Source organism: Leopardus geoffroyi, chromosome C1 (genome assembly GCF_018350155.1).
Source record: "Leopardus geoffroyi isolate Oge1 chromosome C1, O.geoffroyi_Oge1_pat1.0, whole genome shotgun sequence".
Classification (NCBI taxonomy): Eukaryota; Metazoa; Chordata; class Mammalia; order Carnivora; family Felidae; genus Leopardus; species Leopardus geoffroyi.
The window spans coordinates 187,857,426-187,877,118 of NC_059328.1; the positions used below are offsets into that span (position 1 = coordinate 187,857,426).

The 19,693-nt window shown below is 37.9% G+C and overlaps 1 protein-coding gene across 8 annotated transcripts in view; it reads right to left on the reverse strand.

Annotated features, from left to right (window-relative positions):
- Positions 1-19,693, reverse strand: part of C2CD6 (C2 calcium dependent domain containing 6) — a 178,184-nt gene that overhangs the window by 74,484 nt on the left and 84,007 nt on the right. For 7 of the 8 annotated variants that reach the window (XM_045480740.1, XM_045480738.1, XM_045480745.1 and 4 more), the window contains 2 exons: positions 19,017-19,060; positions 11,612-11,920 (listed from right to left, as the gene is read on the reverse strand). In XM_045480740.1, coding sequence (XP_045336696.1) covers positions 11,612-11,920; positions 19,017-19,060 — 353 coding nt within the window. The remainder of the gene's footprint in view (positions 1-11,611; positions 11,921-19,016; positions 19,061-19,693) is intronic. The other variant, XM_045480742.1, reaches the window with a different exon arrangement.

The window sequence follows — 19,693 nt, forward strand, 5'->3', positions numbered from 1 at the left end:
TTGTTTCACCAGTAAAACCATCTGGTCCTGGGCTTTTCTTTGTTGGAAGCTTTATTATTTCAATATCCTTATTCATTATTGATCTGTTCAGATTGTCTATTCATGATTTCGGTATAAGTTGTAATTTTTTTAATGTTTATTCATTTTTGAGAAAGAGGGAGACACAGATTCTGTTTCTAAAATATAATTTATTGTCAAATTGGCTAACATACAGTGTATACAATGTGCTCTTGGTTTTGGGGGTAGATTGCCATGATTCATCGCTTACATACAATACCTAGTTCTCATCCCAACAAGTGACCTCCTCAATGCTCATCACCCATTTTCCCTTCCCTCTGCCCTCCCCATCAACTCTGTTTGTTCTCTGTATTTAAGACTCTCTTATGGTTTGCCTCTCTGCCTCTCTGTTTGTAACTATTTTCCCCCTTCCCTTCCCCCATGGTCTTCTGTTAAGTTTCTCAAGTTCCACATTGAGTGAAAACATAGGATATCTATCTTTCTCTGAGTGACTTATTTCACTTAGCATAATACCCTCCAGTTGCATCCACTTTGCTGCAAATGGCAGGATTTCACTCTTTCTCATTGCCAAGTAGTATTCCATTGTATGTATAAACCACATCTTCTTTATCCTTTCATCAGTTGATGGGCATTTATGGCTCTTTCCATAATTTGGTGATTGTTTAAAGCACTGCTATAAACATTGGGGTACATGTGTCCCTATGAATCAGCACTCTTATATCCTTTGGATAAATTCCTAGTAGTGCTATTGCTGCATCATAGGGTAGTTCTATTTTGAAATTTTTGAGAAACATCCACACTGCTTTCCAGAGTGGCTACACCAGTTTGCATTCCCACCAGTAGTGCAAGAGGGTTCCCGTTTCTCCACATCCTCACCAGCATCTGTAGGTTCCTAAGTTGTTCATTTTAGCCACTCTTACTGGTGTGAGGTGGTATCTCAGTATGGTTTTGATTTGTGTTTCCCTGATGATGACTGATGTTGAGCATCTTTTCATGTATCTGTTGGCCATCTGGATGTCTTCTTTGGAAAAGTGTCTATTCATGTCTTCTGCCCATGTCTTCACTGGATTATTTGTTTTTTGCGTGTTTAGTAAATTCTTTAGAGATTTTGGATGCTAACTCTTTATCTGTCATTTTCAAATATCTTTTCCCATTCTGTCGGTTGCCTTTTACTTTTGTTGATTGTTTGCTTTGCAGTGCACAAGCTTTTTATCTTGATGAGGTCCCAAAAGTTCATTTTTGCTTTTAATTCCCTTGCCTTTGGAGAATGTCTCGAGCAAGAAATTGCTGCAGCTGAGGTCAAAGAGGTTGTTGTCTGCTTTCTCCTCTAGGGTTTTGATGGTTTCCTGTCTCACATTTAGGTCTTTCATCCATTTTGAGTTTACTTTTGTGTATGGTATAAGAAAGTGGTCTAGTTTCATTCCTGGAATTTTCCAGGAGAGAAAAAAGAAAAAAAAAAAAGAATGAAAAAGAGTGAAGAAAGCCTATGTGAATTATGGAATATAACCAAGCCAAACAATTTACATATCATTGGAGTCCCAGAAGAACACAGGGAGAAAAGGGCAGAAAGTATATTTAAATAAATGATGGATGAGAACTTTCAAATCTGGGGAAAATTTTGGATATGTAAGTTCATGAAGCTTGTAGGTCTCCAAATAAATTCAATGCAAAGATATCTTTTGTAAGACTCATTGTAATAAAACTGTCCATTATAAAAGACACAGAGAGAATTTTAAAAGCAGAAAGAGAAAAATAATTCCTCACATACAAGAGAACACCTATCAGGCTATTAGTGGGTTCCTCAGCAGGGACCTTGCCAGCCAGGAAAGTGGGAGATGATATATTCAAAGTACCGAAAGAAAAAATCCTGCCAACCAAGAATATTTTACTCAGCAAACCATCCTTCAGAAATGAGATACTTTCCCAGGCAAACAGAAGCTGAGGAAGTTTATCACCTGCCTTACAAAAAATGTTGAAAGAAGTTAAGCTGAAATGAAAGGATAATAACATAAAAACATATGAAAATACAAAACACACTGGTAATGGTTAATATACAGTCAACGTCAGAATAGTCTAACACCATAATATGATGGTGTATTATCATTTAACTCTAGTATAAAGGTTAAAGGACAAACTATTAAAAATAACTATAGCTATAATAATTTGTTAACGGATTCATAGAGGTAAATTAGAAGAGGTAAATTGACAAAAAAAAAAAACATAAAATGTGGCCAAAGAATCAAACTGAACCACTTTCTTACACCATACACAAAAATAAATTCAAAATGGATCAAAGACCTGTGAGACCTGAAACCATAAAAATCCCAGAAGAGAACACAGGCAGTAATTTCTTTGACATTAGCCATAGCAACTTCTTTCTAGATATGACTCCAGAGGCAAGGGAAAAAAATGCCAAAATACACTATTGGGATTACATCAAAATAAAAGCCTTCTGTGCAGTGAAGGAAACAACAAAACTAAAAGAATGGGAGGATATATTTATAATGACACAACCGGTAAAGGACTAGTATCCAAAATATATAAAGAACTTATCAAACTCAATACCCCCAAAATAAACAATCCAATTAAAACACTGGCAGAAGACATGAACAAACATTTCTCAAAAAAAAATAAATAAATAACAAGACATACAGATGGACAAGAGACACATGAAAAGGTACTCACCATCACTTATCATTAAGGAAATGCAAATCAAAACAACGACATACCACCTCATACCTGTCAGAATGGCTAAAATCAACAACACAAGAAATAGCAGGGGTTGGCGAGGATGTGGAGAAAAAGAAAACTCATGCACTATTGGTAGGTATGCAAACTAGTGCAGTCACTATGGAAAATGGTATGGATGTTCCTCAGGAAGTTATAAATAGAACTACCTTAGGATCCAACAATTGCACTACTATTTACACAAAGAATACAAAAATACTAATTTGAAGGGATACATGCACCCTGATGTTTACAGCAGCATTATCTACAATAGCCAAATTATGGAAAGAGCTCAAATGTCCACTGACTGATGAATGGGTAAGGTATATATACGTACATACAATGGAATATTACTCAGGCATAAAGAAGAATGGAATCTTGCAATTTGCAACAACATGGATGTAGCTGGAGTCAAAATAATACCATAACCTGAAAAAGTATCAACAAATTACCTCCAAAAGTGTCCCAAAGTCCCATGCTTGCAACGTAAACTCTCTTACCACAATATAAATGGGTCAATATTTGACAGGAATCCAGTTGGGCATGCAATGGTAACCTATACATCAGAAACTTCACCAAAGTTGACTACTTTATGCCCAGCTATGAAGGTGGATGTGTTGCTGTGTCGAGTATAATAATAAATCCAGGCAACAGTGGTGGCAATCTGGGGAGCAGAAGTTCAATCAGCAGCTTGAGTCCAGTCAGTCTCATCAAGAACATGCCCTTACTGTATACATCTACATAAGTTACTCAGATGGTTCTTTTCATAGCAACAATTTGGTTCTACAGAGTTTGCAGCCCCAAAGAGAAGTGCATTTAACGTGGCAGTCTGTAGTTTTCCAAATGATAATCAGGTAGCTAAGCCATTGGCTATAGCCCAAAAGTAAGCAAAAATCTAACAAAGTTCTCAAGAGGAGTACTGGCCAGAGTTCTCCCAACTGAGTGAAATAACCACATCCATTTTTGCTTCTGAATAGCTGTCCCTTAAACTAAACAGCCATAGTAGCCCATTGAAACCATTAGGTTTCAGCTTAGCTGAACCGTCAGTAAATTTTGCCCAAGCATTTAGGGGCAGCTCTGTGAATCCAGGACTTCACTGAGACAGTGGCTTTGCTTCAAGTGGCAAAACAAAGGATAAGTTTTGGGCCCAATTCAGTAGCTGCTACTTTTTCATGCAAAACCAAAACCTGCCAGGACCAGGTGAGATGCACCCGTGAACATACTCCTACCATTTGGCCAGAAAAACCTGCTGGTTTAGGCTCCACTCAAAGCATGTTGAATGCCTAAATGAGGCACATAAAGTCTCTCATGCCCAGAGTTAAAAAATATGCTGGGCTTCCTTTTGGGTGGTAGGTAACTGAAGAGACATCATGTTTTCTTTGACTGCCAAAGGAATTGAGTGTTGTGATTCTGTCCACACAGTCCCAGAAAAATCTTTTTGGGAAGCAGACCCTTGAATTTTTTAGGGTTTATCAGCCACCCCTGATGGTCAGCCAGGGCCAATGAGACTGAGGCTTTTGACTTGTTAATCAACAGAACATCTTTGGAAATTAGAGGGTGGAGTCACTCACTTAAATCCTGGTCCACGCTTGTGGCAAATGACAAGGACTTCTGTACCTGTGGGAGTACCCTGAATGGGAGAATTTCTTCTGATAATTTGTGACTATTTACAGTATAAGCATGTAACACATCAATTTAACTAAATGGTTAGTTAGCAGTAGAGCTATAACAGTACAATGAATCAGCAGAGAGGGTCCTACCCATAAGGTCACTTTAAATTTTTTCCCTACTGCAAGTTTTGCTCAAACCCTATCAGTTGATTTCTGATATTTTTTCACCTCTTGTAATATAGATTCTCTTGCACACTAGGGGCTACAATAGCTCTTTTATAGCCATCAGGAGATTGTTACTTCCAAACTGGGAGCACAGGAAGAGCAAGGGTGTGAGGGAAGCTAACCTCTGGGGGATATCTAGAGCAACTAGAAGGCTTTGTTTTCATTTTGGCCCTTTATCTTAATCTCAAAGTTGGTATACCCCCTGCATTGTGCACCTCCCTGCTTCCAGAGTGTGTCTGGGCCACAGGAGCTCAGATCCAATCAATGGTAGAAAGTAGCAGGTAAGTAGGTGCCCTGGCTAAGGAAGAAAATCATATAAACTAGGCTTGACCTTCAAGTGTCAGTGGTACAGGAAAGGTGGTGTTGGCAGTGTACAAGATAGCGTACCAAGTGCCATCAGTCTTGTATGGTGGATATAGCTATAATGACGATATCTGGAACAGCTGAAATATGGAAGCAACAACTGGATTCAGTTGATGATAACTTTAAGCCCCCAAATTCATTAACAAATCCACTGGCCATACACACAGGGTTGTGGTATTGAGTTAATTGCATCTCTTACTTTCCGGGCTGCCTCCAAGTCCTTAATGAAGACTGTGATTTCCCTTTTCTTTCTAGGATTCTATAGCATTTCTGTTAAGCGCACAGGGAGACAAGTTGGGTGGCAATTTACATGTTCCACCAGCACTTCTCTATAGCTCTTCCAATTCCTATGGAACTTATGGGATGGAGACAAACAAGTACGTAACCTAATAATCCATACTACATATTCAGATGTGGAAACAACAACAGTACATTCAATTGACCTAAAGAGACCCATCTAGTTATGTTAGTTCCCTTCCCCATTGTGAACCCTGCCCAAACCCCATAAAGTTGAACCCAACTAATTCTTCCTTCCACAGCTCTGGGTAATATAGAGATTTGAACATCCATAACCAAAAAAAGGCATAAAAGATTGGGCCCCTACCCTGTGAAATTCCTCCAGAAAACTTGGATGGCTGCACAGAATCTCTTATCCCCTTTAGGGACAGGAAGACCTTGGCCCCACCTTTAATCATGTTTCTCTTTAAGCCTCTGGGCTCAGCCTAAGAGGGAAGGGAAGTGTCATGGGGTTCAGAAGAAGGCAACTCCATACCATCTAATAAGACGTCACATGTACTGAGGTCTGCCCAACACTGTATAAGGCAACAAGGTCTTCATAGCTGATATTCTCTATTTCACCTTTTGGAATTATTTCACTCGAGAGCTATAGCCACACTGCTTTCTGGATAGGTCCATGTGGTTGTGTCCCCTCAAGTTACTTAAGCTTGCCTTGCAGGGTAGTCACCTACTTTGTGGAGTCTACTTCAATCCAAGGCATTGCTGTCCCATTACCATGATGACATCTCATAAATTCTTCCCCAGTTTCAACATAAGGGCTAAAGGAGTTTTCCAAGTCACCAGAGCTGACTTAAATAATTTATATTTCTTTGGGGCAGAAGATCATTTTCATCAGCACTGTGTGCACAATTCACGGCAGTAAGTGCCCAAATACTAGTCAATGCCTATTATGGTTTCCCACAAGAGTTCATCTGTCTTAGGATAATCTCCCAAAGAGGGTCCAACCTTCCTTGTAGCAGCCAGAACTCACAACAAAAAACTCAAATATCTTACGGTTGTTTTGGAATGGATGGAAGATTATCACTATACACGGCTCCTATCACTGTATACTTAGGTATAAGATGGCCCAACCACTGCCATTCTTCCCTTATAGGTATTACACAACCTGCATCCTCATCTCCCAAGAAAATGAGCCAGAGTTCTAATGATACACTTGGTTTCTGCCCATAGCACTCATAAATTTCCTATCATCCTCACTGTAGGTATGCATCTCTGTAACTGCTGTCAAAAAAGATATTCCTCTGCTCACTCAGGACAGATCTTAATACTAAATGGGATGACTGAGGGGGCTCATCAGATTGGCAAGGATGTCTCCCTACCTGGAGGATAATTAGAAACAACCAGGCCAATCACTGTTCAGGCATGTTTTTAAACCTACTTCCCAAAACATAACGTGCAACCATCTCTTCAACAATCCAAAGTACAGGACTATTTATTGCCTGATTAATTATACAATTTGGTCACCACTTTTCACCAATTCCTGTGAGCTTCCCTCAAATCCAATGATCAGACCACAAAGTCTTCAAATCCATGTCTGTCAGTATCCCATCTTGTCACCAAAGCTGTCAAGAATGTATGCTGCTGGTAAGCTAATTGGTTAGCCTGCCACAGCTTCAAGGAGGGTAACAGAAGAAATAAGTCTCCTGAGTTAGAAATAAAAAATAGTTTATTACTCAGAGCAATCACAGTAGCCAGAGTATAAGCATTTTTGCATCATTTTCTCAAGCCCTGATTCCCAAGGTAATGCAAAGTGGGCCAGATAACAACAGCACATGTAATGGATTATGTTACAGGAAAAGAATCCTATACCTCTCACAAGGACCATGGAGAATGTTTCCCAACAATATGGAAAGATTTGTGAAATGATGACACAAATATTAACTATTAACACTGGATGGTGGAATTATGGGTTCTTTCTTACAATGGGAGGGATTGCTTAAATTTTAATAATAAGTATATATCATTTTCAACTCTATTTTAAAAATGCATTATGAACATTTAGGTCAAAATGACCATTTGAATTTTTACAAAGCTGCTGCAAAATAAGCAGAGAAATATAAATATAGGACACTGTGTATCAGCTACTTCAAATTTTTTAAAAAACCCAGAGCTAAAAAAAAAAAAAAAGAGAGGAAAATCTATATGTATACTAGAAAACTAGTAGATTACTAGTTAGAGTTAGGGCAGAAATTAGAATTCCTCTAAAATGGCTCAACAAAAGAAGCTTAACATTAATGAAAGGCATATTTATGGATAAGGAACCAATAATAAATGTTGAGAGAAACACTGAAAAGATGTTACCACTCCAGCAAGGGCCCAGTGATAGCTGGAGTCATGGAGGTGGGGCCACTCAGCAGGAGCCACAGAGACGAAGGAAATTCATTGCCAGAACCACAGCAACAAAGCAGGAAAAACAGTAGGACAGAAAAACCCAACCTTTCTTTTCCCTATTGCCCTCTAATGTTCTGCCAGTGTCTGTCACTTACTGCACCTAACTAGAAGTCAGCCAGAAAGAGAGTCTGGTAAGGCATTCCATAGCAGTCATCTTCCTGGGGCATAAAACAGAACAAAGAAAGGCAGACCATAGACTGGGGTGGGGACAAGATGGAAAATAATAAGTACAGATACTCTCCACAATCCAAAAATGTTTCTATAAGATATAGTCAAAATGAAAACAGTAAAAGGCTAACCAATCCACCTGTAATTTACCATATTCAAGTAAAAGCTTGATTTGGAAGAAAGTGGACAGAACTTTCTACCCCTCGATGAAGATGCATATTTCTACAAGCTCATGGTATCTGCAATTAGTACAGCTGCCCAGCTAAGTTAAGGAATGCTGGCTCAATGAATATAAAAACACTGAAAATTCAGAGATGTTCTCTGCTAGTATTGCTTCTGGTTATATATCATTTTTTTCCTGTTCCTCACAGACAAATAAAAGCCTAATTACTAAAAATATAAAATGACTCCTTTCCCTTTGTCTGGTACCCAAAGATTTAAGTAAACTATCTCTGACAAAATCTACCTCAGATACCACTGGACAAACATACCTTTCAGAGAATAGTATGAGCAAAGAGAAAAATGATTAGAACTTCCAAAATTATGTTTCTAAAGATCTATTATGATCAGTTGAAAAAGTCCCCCTACTCCAAAAATCATAGAAACAATTTTTTATCTCTATTTTTATAGTCCCAATTAGTTTCAAGAATTCATAGATGTAATTAGATAAGAAAAACTGATTTCCAGGTGAAAAAAATATTGAATTAAAAAAGAAAGTGGATGGGGTGCTTGGGTGGCTCAGTTAACCATCTTAGGTCATGATCTCATGGTTCATAGGTTTGAGCCCCACACTGCGTGTAGAGATTACTAAAATAAATAAAACTAAAAAAAGATATTTTTAAAAAAGATTTAAGGTAGTGTTTCACAGACCCATTCATCTACACAAAAATATTTTAAGTATCTTAGGGTGGCCTCTTAGATCTCTCTCCTGGACAAGAGAACTTCTAAGATTCTTAAGGATACTGTACTACAGCACCTTGGCTCTCACTTAAAGGTAAATAGTGGATATTCAGGAGTGTAACAGTTGCTTAAGATAATAATTTGATATACAGGAAGCCTACAAAATCTTTAAGAATCATAGCATCTGGGACAGAAGCAGAGATAACTTAAATGGAAAGAGGTTTTTGAACCCTCCACTTTCTTCAGAGAAGTCACAGGCTGCAAAGCTACTCAGTTACAAATACAAGCTCTTTCTCAGGGAAAAAGAAGCTAAAGCTGAGCCCCAAGGGCAGAGGCAAGAAATTCAAAATTACTATGGCCCACTGACTGGTGTATGCTTCACCTTCCCCTTCTTCCACCTTTGGAATATAAGTGCCTATCCATTTCCCTGTTCTTTACTCACTATGTATGTAGGAGACAGATAATTGGTTTCTTTAATTCACAGTCTTAAGACTGAGAGGAGCCATACTCAAGAAACCTCATCTACCTGGATCTGATTTAGATGTTGAAATTCTATACTTCAAGACTAAGCCTGATGCAGTAGTAATAGCATGAGACCAAGGATCTTAGAAGGGAAGTAAGTATAGTTTGCATGTAGAAGGCACATGAATTACTTTGGGGTAGAGATAGTTCATTTGTGGTGGTTAATCTCCAAATATGGCCCCAATGAACACTTTCCAAGATTCATGTCCTTGTGTAGTCCCCTCCCATACTGAAACAGAACTGAGCCTAAGACTTGCTTTAACTGACAGAATTTAGTAGAAATATTCCTGTGCTAGTTCCAAGACTAAGTCTTAAAGGAGACCTGAAGCTTCTGTTTTTGTGTATTAGAAGCCAGAAGCTGCCACATCAGAAATTCAGCTGCCCTGCTAGAAAGACCACATAAAGGGGCTGCATGGAAAGGGAAAGGAATAATCCCTAAGATTACACTGTGGGGGGTGCAGGGTGAGTGTGGAGAATAGATACATCAAACCAGATTGTACATGCATCCCAACTGAGCCCAGATTTACAGCTGTTCCCATCAAAGTGTAAGACATATAAATGAACCTCATGAGTGTTCCAGCTGAATTGAGCTCCTAGATGATTATGGGCCCAGCCAATATTAAGTGGAGCAAAACAACTTCCCAGCTAAAGCACAATCAACCCACAGAATCTTGAGAGATAATAAAATGGTTATTTTAAGCCACTAAGTTTTGGAGTGGTTTGTTATGCAGCAATGAATGAAAGCTGAATATTCTGGAAGTCAGAGTAAATAGAAAAATTAAAAGGCAAACTACAAACTATGAAAAAGTATGTGCCATGATTATATCAATGGTTAATATCCTCATAATGAGAAAGAGCTCACTGTGAAACCTCCACAGGATCACCAAGTACTCAACAAAATAAAATGGACAAAGGACATGATCTGTCTACTCATTGTAGGGACAAGCAAAATGGCCAATAAGTATGAAAAGGTTCTTATCATTATTTAAAAGACCATTAATATTCAAATACTACGGGTGAAAATATAGGGAAAGTCTTTCTGGAGAGCAAATTTGTCAACATGCCATTTCTATGAATATAGGAGGGGACAGTCACAGATCCAAATACTTAAGCAAAAGGATGTTAATTCCAAACTTAATGTCCAACAATACAGAAAATATATAATTGTTTAGAAGAATTACTAAATATCTATATTTGAGGATATTCTGCATCTTACAGATTTTTAAGGAAACTCAGATAACATGTTTATAATGTCATTTTAAAAAGGACAGATAAAATTATACACACACATATATAATTTGATCCAAGTTTTTTAAATAAATGAAAAATATAATTTTACATAACCAGACCAAAAGGAAATAAAACTGTCAAATGTAGCAGTAGGATTGTAACTACTTCTATTTCGTCTTTCATGCTTCTATTTTCTAAATTTTCTGTAACTGTATTACTTCCAAATTCAGTAAAAACAAGAATGTTATTTGAGAATGACTAGCTACTTAAGAATAATTCCCCAACTAGAGATATTTAATAAAGTTATCTTTTGGAATTAGGAAGAGAATTTAGAAATGACCTGATATGACGTACCATTCAACAGATGAGGAAATAAGTCCAGAGATTTTAACTGCCCAAGCTTGTTGAAGTATTTAGAGGCAGAACCTTACTTAGAATCCAGATTTTTACCCACTGATCAGTACACATTTTTCTACTGCTTTATGAGCTACCTATAACAGTGATTCATGTAAGATGTAAAGATCTAAGTAGAATAACTGTAATTTTGAGAAAAGCTTTAACCCTTTGAATTTATATTCAAATCATTCTCATTTTAAACTATAAAATTATTTGCAATAAGGATATATGTTATTTCCTACAAGTTTTATTAAAAACTTCCACTGAAATCACGTCCCAAGATTTTAAATTTCCTTTGTATTTACATTTTGTTATTGTTGTTACACATTCAGATGAATTTTATACCCACCCATGAGACTAGTTTGTACTACAGGTATCTCCAATCACTCTTTTTTTTTTTTTTCAAGGATTTTTCCTCCTTACTTTATGGATACACGCAGGGTAGGTATGTTTAATACTTAGACACACCTCCGCTTGGAGGCTTTTGAATGCATTTTCAATTTATTTGTGTTTTTTAATGAATTATTTTGTTTTTCATAGTCTTATACTTCTCATACAAGGGCAGATACCTTTAGTTCAAGGTCTTCCTCTGGATCTTGGCTTTGAAACCTACCTTTTGATTTCGAATCTGGGGAAACTAACCTTGTGCTCTTCCTTCTAGCTAATCTTATAATGTTGCTTTGCCATCTAATTTCTGCCAGAGATGAATCTAAGTTCCTCTTCTTTATTTTACCTGGATATATATAGCTAGTTTTCAACTTTACCTCTGATGCAGAGGAGTCTGTTTGTGAAAGGCTTTCCACATCTTTCATATGTGGTGGAAATAATACATTTTTCATTTTTCCCTCTGGCACAGCTTCTGACTGGTATTCCTCTAAAAACAATGTTTTGCTTTCTTCCATTACTGTCAGGCTAGGAATAACATGCAATGGAGTTTGCTTTCGTGACTCATCTGTTTTCTTTGTTGACTCATCACTTTCAGGAGCAACTGCAATAGTATCTGAATTATCTTGATCTGACTGGTTCAAAGTTGGTAGAAGAGTAAGGTCTTTCTTATCATCATTATCCTGCAACTAGAAAATATATCAATAAAGCAAAGCTACCAATTAATCATTACTGACTAGAAAAGATTTAAAACTAATAGTACTGGACTTAAAATAATTTATACCCTTATCCTTTATCATAACAAGTTACCACCAATGTTTGTCAATTGTTACATTCATTATTAAAAGTGTTAAGAAATTCTCTACTTGCCTGAAACCATGGACTATAGAATATTATCCATTAAAATGATCACACAGCTTTATAAATTAGTGGTTCTCATATACTTAGATTTTATAAATCAGCAACATCTCAAAAAAAGAAAATTGAGGAGTCTAACATTTTGCTGTTATTATGCTACACCAATATATCAATAAATAAATAAAATTTTACCAGCAAAATAGCACAAAGAACATACCATTAAATCACAACTATATAATAAAATAAAGGAAATTTTAATAGCAAAATAGTACAAAAAACACTATCAACAATAAAGGACAACCTGTTACGCCAAACAAATTTAGCTCTATGAAAAATTCTCTATAGAGACTATTTAGGGAGAAGATGGCAGCATAGGAGGACGCTGGCCTCACCACGTCTTGCTGATCACTTAGATTCCACCCACATCTGCCTAAATAACCCAGCAAACCACCAGAAGACTAGCAGAACGGACTCTCCACAGCCAAGCATAGACAAGAGGCCCACGGAAGAGGGTAGGAAGGGCAGAGAGGCGGTGCGCACTACACGGACTGGCAGGAGGGAGCCAGGGCGTTGGAGGGGCAGCCCTCCTGGCAAGGCAGATCCCCCGAGTCTGGCTTGCAAAAGCCAAGGGGCCAGACAGAGTGTGTTCTGACAGCCAGCGGGACTTAACATCTGGAATGTTAAAAGTCAACAACTCTGTTCTGAGAGTGGGAGGGTGAGAGGACACCGGGAGAGAGAGGTGTTGAGCCCTGAAGACAGAGTTCATTTCTGCAGGGAACAAAGGCACTGGCCAGTGCCATCTCCCTCTTCCATCCCGCATTCGAAACCCCAAAGGGAATCAGTTCCCAGCACCAAACTTGCTTGCATCGTGCAAACACCCAACGCTGTTCTTCTGTGGATCCATCCCTACAACGGGTCGGCCCCCTTCCCTGTGCTGCAGGGCCCCTCCTGCAGGGGACCACTGACGGCAAAGTGAGCTGAGCCTGCCCCTCCTGCCCCTGTGCACCTTGCGGATCCACCCCAGCTAATATGCCAGATCCCATCAAAGAAGCGCCACAACCCTAGCAGTGTGCAAGTAGCCCAGACAGGGGCCACACCACTCCACAGTGAGTCCTGCCCCTGGGAGAGGAGAAGAAAAGGTACACACCAGTCTGACTGTGGCCCAGGCAGTGGGCTAGGGACAGACATGGGGTCTGACTGCGGCCCTGCCCACCAACACAAGTTACTCCAGACAGCACAGGGGAAGTGCCCTGCAGTTCCGTGCCACTCCAGGGACTATCCAAAAGATGAAATGGAAGAATTACCCTCAAAGGAAACTCCAGGAAGTAGAGACAGCTAACAAATTCATCAAAAACAATTTAAGCAATATAATTGAACATGAATATTAGTCATAATTAGAATAATAGTCATAAAATTAATAGCTGGGCTTGAAAAAAGTATACAGGAGAGCAGAGAATCTGTTGCTACAGAGATCAAGGGATTAAGAAATAGTCATGAAGAGTTAAAAATGCTATAAATGAGGTGCAAAATAAAATGGAGGTGACCACAGCTTGGATTAAAGAGGCAGAGGAGAGAATACGTGAATTAGAAGATAAAATTATGGAAAAAGAGGAAGCTGAGAAAAAGAGAGATAAAAAAAATCCAGGACTATGAGGGGAGAATTAGAGAACTAAGTGATGCAATCAAATGCAACAATATCCATATAATAGGAATTCCATTAGAGGAAAAGAGAGAGAAAGGGGCTGCAGGTGTACTTGAACAAATCATAGCTGAGAACTCTCCTGATCTGGGGAAGGAAAAAGGCATTGAAATCCAAGAGGCACAGAGAACTCCCTTCAGACGTAACTTGAGTCGATCTTCTGCACAACATATCATAGTGAAACTGGCAAAATACAAGGATGAAGAGAAAATTCTGAAAGCAGCTAGGGATCAACATGATCTAACATATAAAGGGAGAACGATAAGACTAGCGACAGACCTATCCACTGAAACTTGGAAGGCCAGAAAGAAATGGCAGGAAATCTTCAATGTGATGAACAGAAAAAATATGCAGCCAAGAATCCTTTATCCAGCAAGTCTGTCATTCAGAATAGAAGGAGAGATAAAGGTCTTCCCAAACAAACAAAAACTGAAGGAATTTATCACCACTAAACCAGCCCTACAAGAGTCCTAAGGGGGATTCTGTGAGTGAAATGTTGCAAGGACCACAAAGTACCAGAGACACCACTACAAGCATGAAACCTACAGACATCACAATGACTCTAAACCCATATCTTTCTATAATAACACTGAATGTAAATGGACTAAATGCGCCAACCAAAAGACATAGGGTATCAGAATGGATAAAAAAACAAGACCCATCTATTTGCTGTCTGCAAGACACTCATTTTAGACCTGAGGACACCATCAGATTGAAAGTGAGGGGATGGAGAACTATTTATCATGCTACTGGAAGTCAAAAGAAAGCTGGAGTAGCCATACTTATATCAGACAAACTAGACTTTAAATTAAAGGCTGTAACAAGAGGTGAAGAAGGGCATTATATAATAATTACAAGGTCTATCCATCAGGAAGAGCTAACAATTATAAATGTCTATGTGCCGAATATGGGAGCCCCCAAATACATAAAGCAATTACAAATATAAGCAACCTTATTGATAAGAATGTGGTAATTGCAGGGGACTTTAACACTCCACTTACAGAAATGGATAGATCATCTAGACACAGGATCAATAAAGAAACAAGGGCCCTGAATGATACATTGGATCAGATGGACTTGACAGATATATTTAGAACTCTGCATCCCAAAGCAACAGAATATACTTTCTTCTCGAGTGCACATGGAACATTCTCCAAGATAGATCATATACTGGGTCACAAAACAGCCCTTCATAAGTATACAAGAATTGAGATCATACCATGCACGCTTTCAGACCACAATGCTATGAAGCTTGAAATCAACCACAGGAAAAAGTCTGGAAAACCTCCAAAAGCATGGAGGTTAAAGAACACCTTACTAAGGAATGAATGGGTCAATCAGCCAATTAGAGAAGAAATTAAAAATATGTGGAAACAAACAAAAATGAAAATACAACAATCTAAACACTTTGGGATGCAGCGAAGGCAGTCCTGAGAGGAAAATACATTGCAATCCAGGCCTATCTCAAGAAACAAGAAAAATCCCAAATACAAAATCTAACAGCACACCTAAAGGAAATAGAAGCAGAACAGCAAAGACAGCCCAAACCCAGCAGAAGAAGACAAATAATAAAGACCAGAGCAGAAATAAACAATATAGAATCTAAAAGAACTGTAGAGCAGATCAATGAAACCAAGAGTTGATTTTTTGAAAAAATAAACAAAATTGATAAATCTCTAGCCAGGCTTCTCAAAAAGAAAAGGGAGATTACCCAAATGGATAAAATCATGAATGAAAATGGAATTATTACAACCAACCCCTCAGAAGTACAAGCAATTATCAGGGAATACTATGAAAAATTACATGCCAACAAACCGGACAACCTGGAAAAAATGGACAAATTCCTAGGCACACACTCACTTCCAAAACTCAAACAGGAAGAAATACAAAACTTGAACAGACCCATAGCCAGTGATGAAATGGAATCAGTTATCAAAAATCTCCCAAAAAATAAGAATCCAGGACCAGATGGCTTCCCAGGGGAATTCTGCATTAAAACAGAGATAATACTTATCCTTCTCAAGCTGTTCCAAAAAAACAGAAAGGGAAGGAAAACTTCCAGACTCATTCTATGCAGCCAGCATTACTTTGGTTCCTAAACCAGACAGAGACCCAGCAAAAAGAGAGAACTACACGCCAATATACCTGATGACTATGGACGTAAAAATTCTCAATAAGATACTAGCAAATCGAGTTCAACAGCATATAAAAAGAATTATTCACCATGATCAAGTGGGATTCATTCCTGGGCTGCAGGGCTGGTTCAACATTCATAAATCAATCAACGTGATACATCACATTAATAAAAGAAAAGAACCATATGATCCTGTCAATTGATGCAGAAAAAGCATTTGACAAAATTCAGCATCCTTTCTTAATAAAAACCCTCGAGAAAGTTGGGATAAAAGGAACATACTTAAACATCATAAAAACCATTTATGAAAAGCCCATAGCTAACATCATCCTCAATGGGGAAAAACTGAGAGCTTTCTCCCTGAGATCAGGAACACAACAGGGATGTCCACTTTCACTGCTGTTGTTAACATAGGGCTGGAAGTTCTAGCATCAGCAATCAGACAACAAAAGGAAACCAAAGGCATCAAAATTGGCAAAGATGAAGTTAAGCTTTCACTTTTTGCAGATGACATGATATTATCCATGGAAAACCCAAAAGACTCCACCAAAAGTCTGCTAGAACTGATACATGAATTCAGCAAAGTTGCAGGATACAAAATCAATGTACAGAAATCAGTTGTATTCTTATACACTAATAATGAAGCAACAGAAAGACAAATAAACTGATCCCATTCACAATTGCACCAAGAAGCATAAAATACCTAGGGATAAAACTAACCAAAGATGTAAAAGATCTGTATGCTGAAAACTATAGAAAGCTTATGAAGGAAATCGAAGAAGATACAAAGAAATGAAAAAACATTCCGTGCTCATGGGTTGGAAGAATAAATATTGTTAAAATGTCAATACGCCCCAAAGCTATCTACACATTCAGTGCAATCCCAAACAAAATTGCACCAACAACATTCGTCTCAAAGCTAGAACAAGCAATCCTAAAATTTGTATGGAACGACAAAAGACCCCGAATAGCGAAAGTAATTTTGAAGAAGAAGACCAAAGCAGGAGGCATCACAATCCCAGACTTTAGCCTCTACTACAAAGCTGTCATCATCAAGACAGCATGGTATTGGCACAAAACAGACACATAGACCAATGGAATAGAATAGAAACCCCAGAACTAGACCCACAAAAGTATGGCCAACTCATCTTTGACAAAGCAGGAAAGAATATCCAATGGAAAAAAGACAGTCTCTTTAACAAATGGTGCTGGGAGAACTGGACAGCAACATGCAGAAGGATGAAACTAGACCACTTTCTTACACCATTCACAAAAATAAACTCAAAATGGATAAAGGACCTGAATGTGAGACAGGAAACCATCAAAACCCTACAGGAGAAAGCAGGAAAAGGCCTCTCTGACCTCAGCTGTAGCTATTTCTTACTTGACACATCCCCAAAGACAAGGGAATTAAAAGCAAAAGTGAATTACTGGGACCTTATGAAGATAAAAAGCTTCTGCACAGCAAAGGAAACAATCAACAAAACTAAAAGGCAACCAATGGAATGGGAAAAGATATTTGCAAATGACATATCGGACAAAGGGCTAGTATCCAAAATCTATAAAGAGCTCACCAAACTCCACACCCGAAAAACAATCCAGTGAAGACATGGGCAGAAAACATGAATAGACACTTCCCTGAAGAAGACATCCAGATGGCCAACAGGCACATGAAAAGATGCTCAACGTCGCTCCTTATCAGGGAAATACAAATCAAAACCACACTCAGATATCACCTCATGCCAGTCAGAGTGGCCAAAATGAACAAATCAGGAGACTATAGATGCTGGAGAGGATGTGGAGAAACGGGAGCCCTCTTGCACTGTTGGTGGGAATGCAAACTGGTGCAGCCCCTCTGGAAAACAGTGTGGAGGTTCCACCCAAAATTTAAAATAGATCTACCCTATGACCCACCAGTAGCACTGCTAGGAATTTACCCAAGGGATACAGGAGTCCTGATGCATAGGGGTACTTGTACTCCAATGTTTATAGCAGCACTTTCAACAATAGCCAAATGATGGAAAGAGCCTAAATGTCCATCAACTGATGAATGGATAAAGAAATTGTGCTTTATATACACAATGGAATACTACATGGCTATGAGAAAGAATGAAATATGGCCTTTTGTAGCAACATGGATGGAACTGGAGAGTGTTATGCTAAGTGAAATAAGCCATACAGAGAAATACAGATACTATATGTTTTCACTCTTATGTAGATCCTGAGAAACTTAACAGAAGACCATGGGGGAGGGGAAGAAAAAAAAAAGGTTAGAGAGGGAGGGAGCCAAAACATAAGAGACTCTTAAAAACTGAGAACCGAGGGTTGATTGGGGGTGGGAGGGAGGGGAGGGTGGGTGATGGGTATTGAGGAGGGCACCTGTTGGGATAAGCACTGGGTGTTGCATGCAAACCAACTTGACAATGAATTTCATATTTAAAAAAAAAAGAAAGAAAAATTCTCTATGTTGTCTTTTTTCCCCTCTGTCTCCCTGGACTGGGGAAACCAGTACATGTTGACTCTTCAATTGATATTTAGAAGACATTCACCCAACAATGAAAAATATTAAGTCCTATTTGTCAAGTAGTATAGAAAAATCTTTTATTCTTTGTTGGTTTACATAGGGATCCATTGCTTTATGGAATGAATTCCTATGTAAAATTAGCTAAAATGCAAATAATATTATGTGAACTCTATTTTTTTCTTTATATTTTAAACATAGATTATAAACCCATAGAGAAAGTAATGAATGTGGTTAGGTCTGTGGCATCAATTTCTAAGATCAATGTGCAGAACTAACTTTATGCTTTTATTAATTGCTGCCCCCTTTCTCTTCGTCAACATCTTTTGTCCCCATCTTCGTATGTATTTTTAAATATTACCATTTTATGCTGTTATTTCCCTTTTTAGAGTGTAAATTAACTGAACTAAATAATGTAATTGTACAGATACTACCATAACAGAAATAACCATAAAAACCTGAATAACTTCTTGGGTGCTTTTTCCCCCCATCCACAAATATTTTTTTTATTTATAAATGTTTCATCTCTTTAAAAACAGTGACTATTAGAAGTTCTCTTCCAAGTTCCCTTACCTCACTTGGAGCAGTTTCAGCTCCTTTCTTTATACAGGGGACATCTGTAAATAAGTGAATAGTAATATTTTATTATTATATTATAAAATAAACATTTTTATATATGTACACTAATAAGATACTATTAGGATCTTTCTTGCCAAGAACAAAGAGAAATTTAAATCAAAGCAGCTATTCACACATAAATACTATTTAGTAAAAACAGGCTGATGACTCTCTGGGCAGATGGGGGAATGGTAAATGAAAAAGTGAGGACTTAAAATGAAAACATGCATAAACTGGTAATATTTCAGATTCATCAATGTAAGACATAAAAACAGATAAACAGTATATTTTGCTACAAGTCAAGAGGAAATAAAATAAATCCCGTATGGTCAGTGATAGAACTGGGACTGAAAAAAAGATCCTGGAATAAAGTTTTATGTATCCAGAGAAATTAGGACCATTCAAAAGAGGCTGACTGACGCACTTATAAAAATTTTTCTAGAAATATAGAGTCTATATTTATCAACTAGAAAAGAAAACCTAAAAGGAAGAAAGAAGGAATAAAAAATTGAGATACTAAGGTATGTATTAAGTCTAGTATAAAACAAAATTTATTATGGTCACTATTAGCTGTGGGGTCAGCTTACCCATTTTTCTGAGCTTTGGTTTTCCCATATGTAAAACAGGATAAT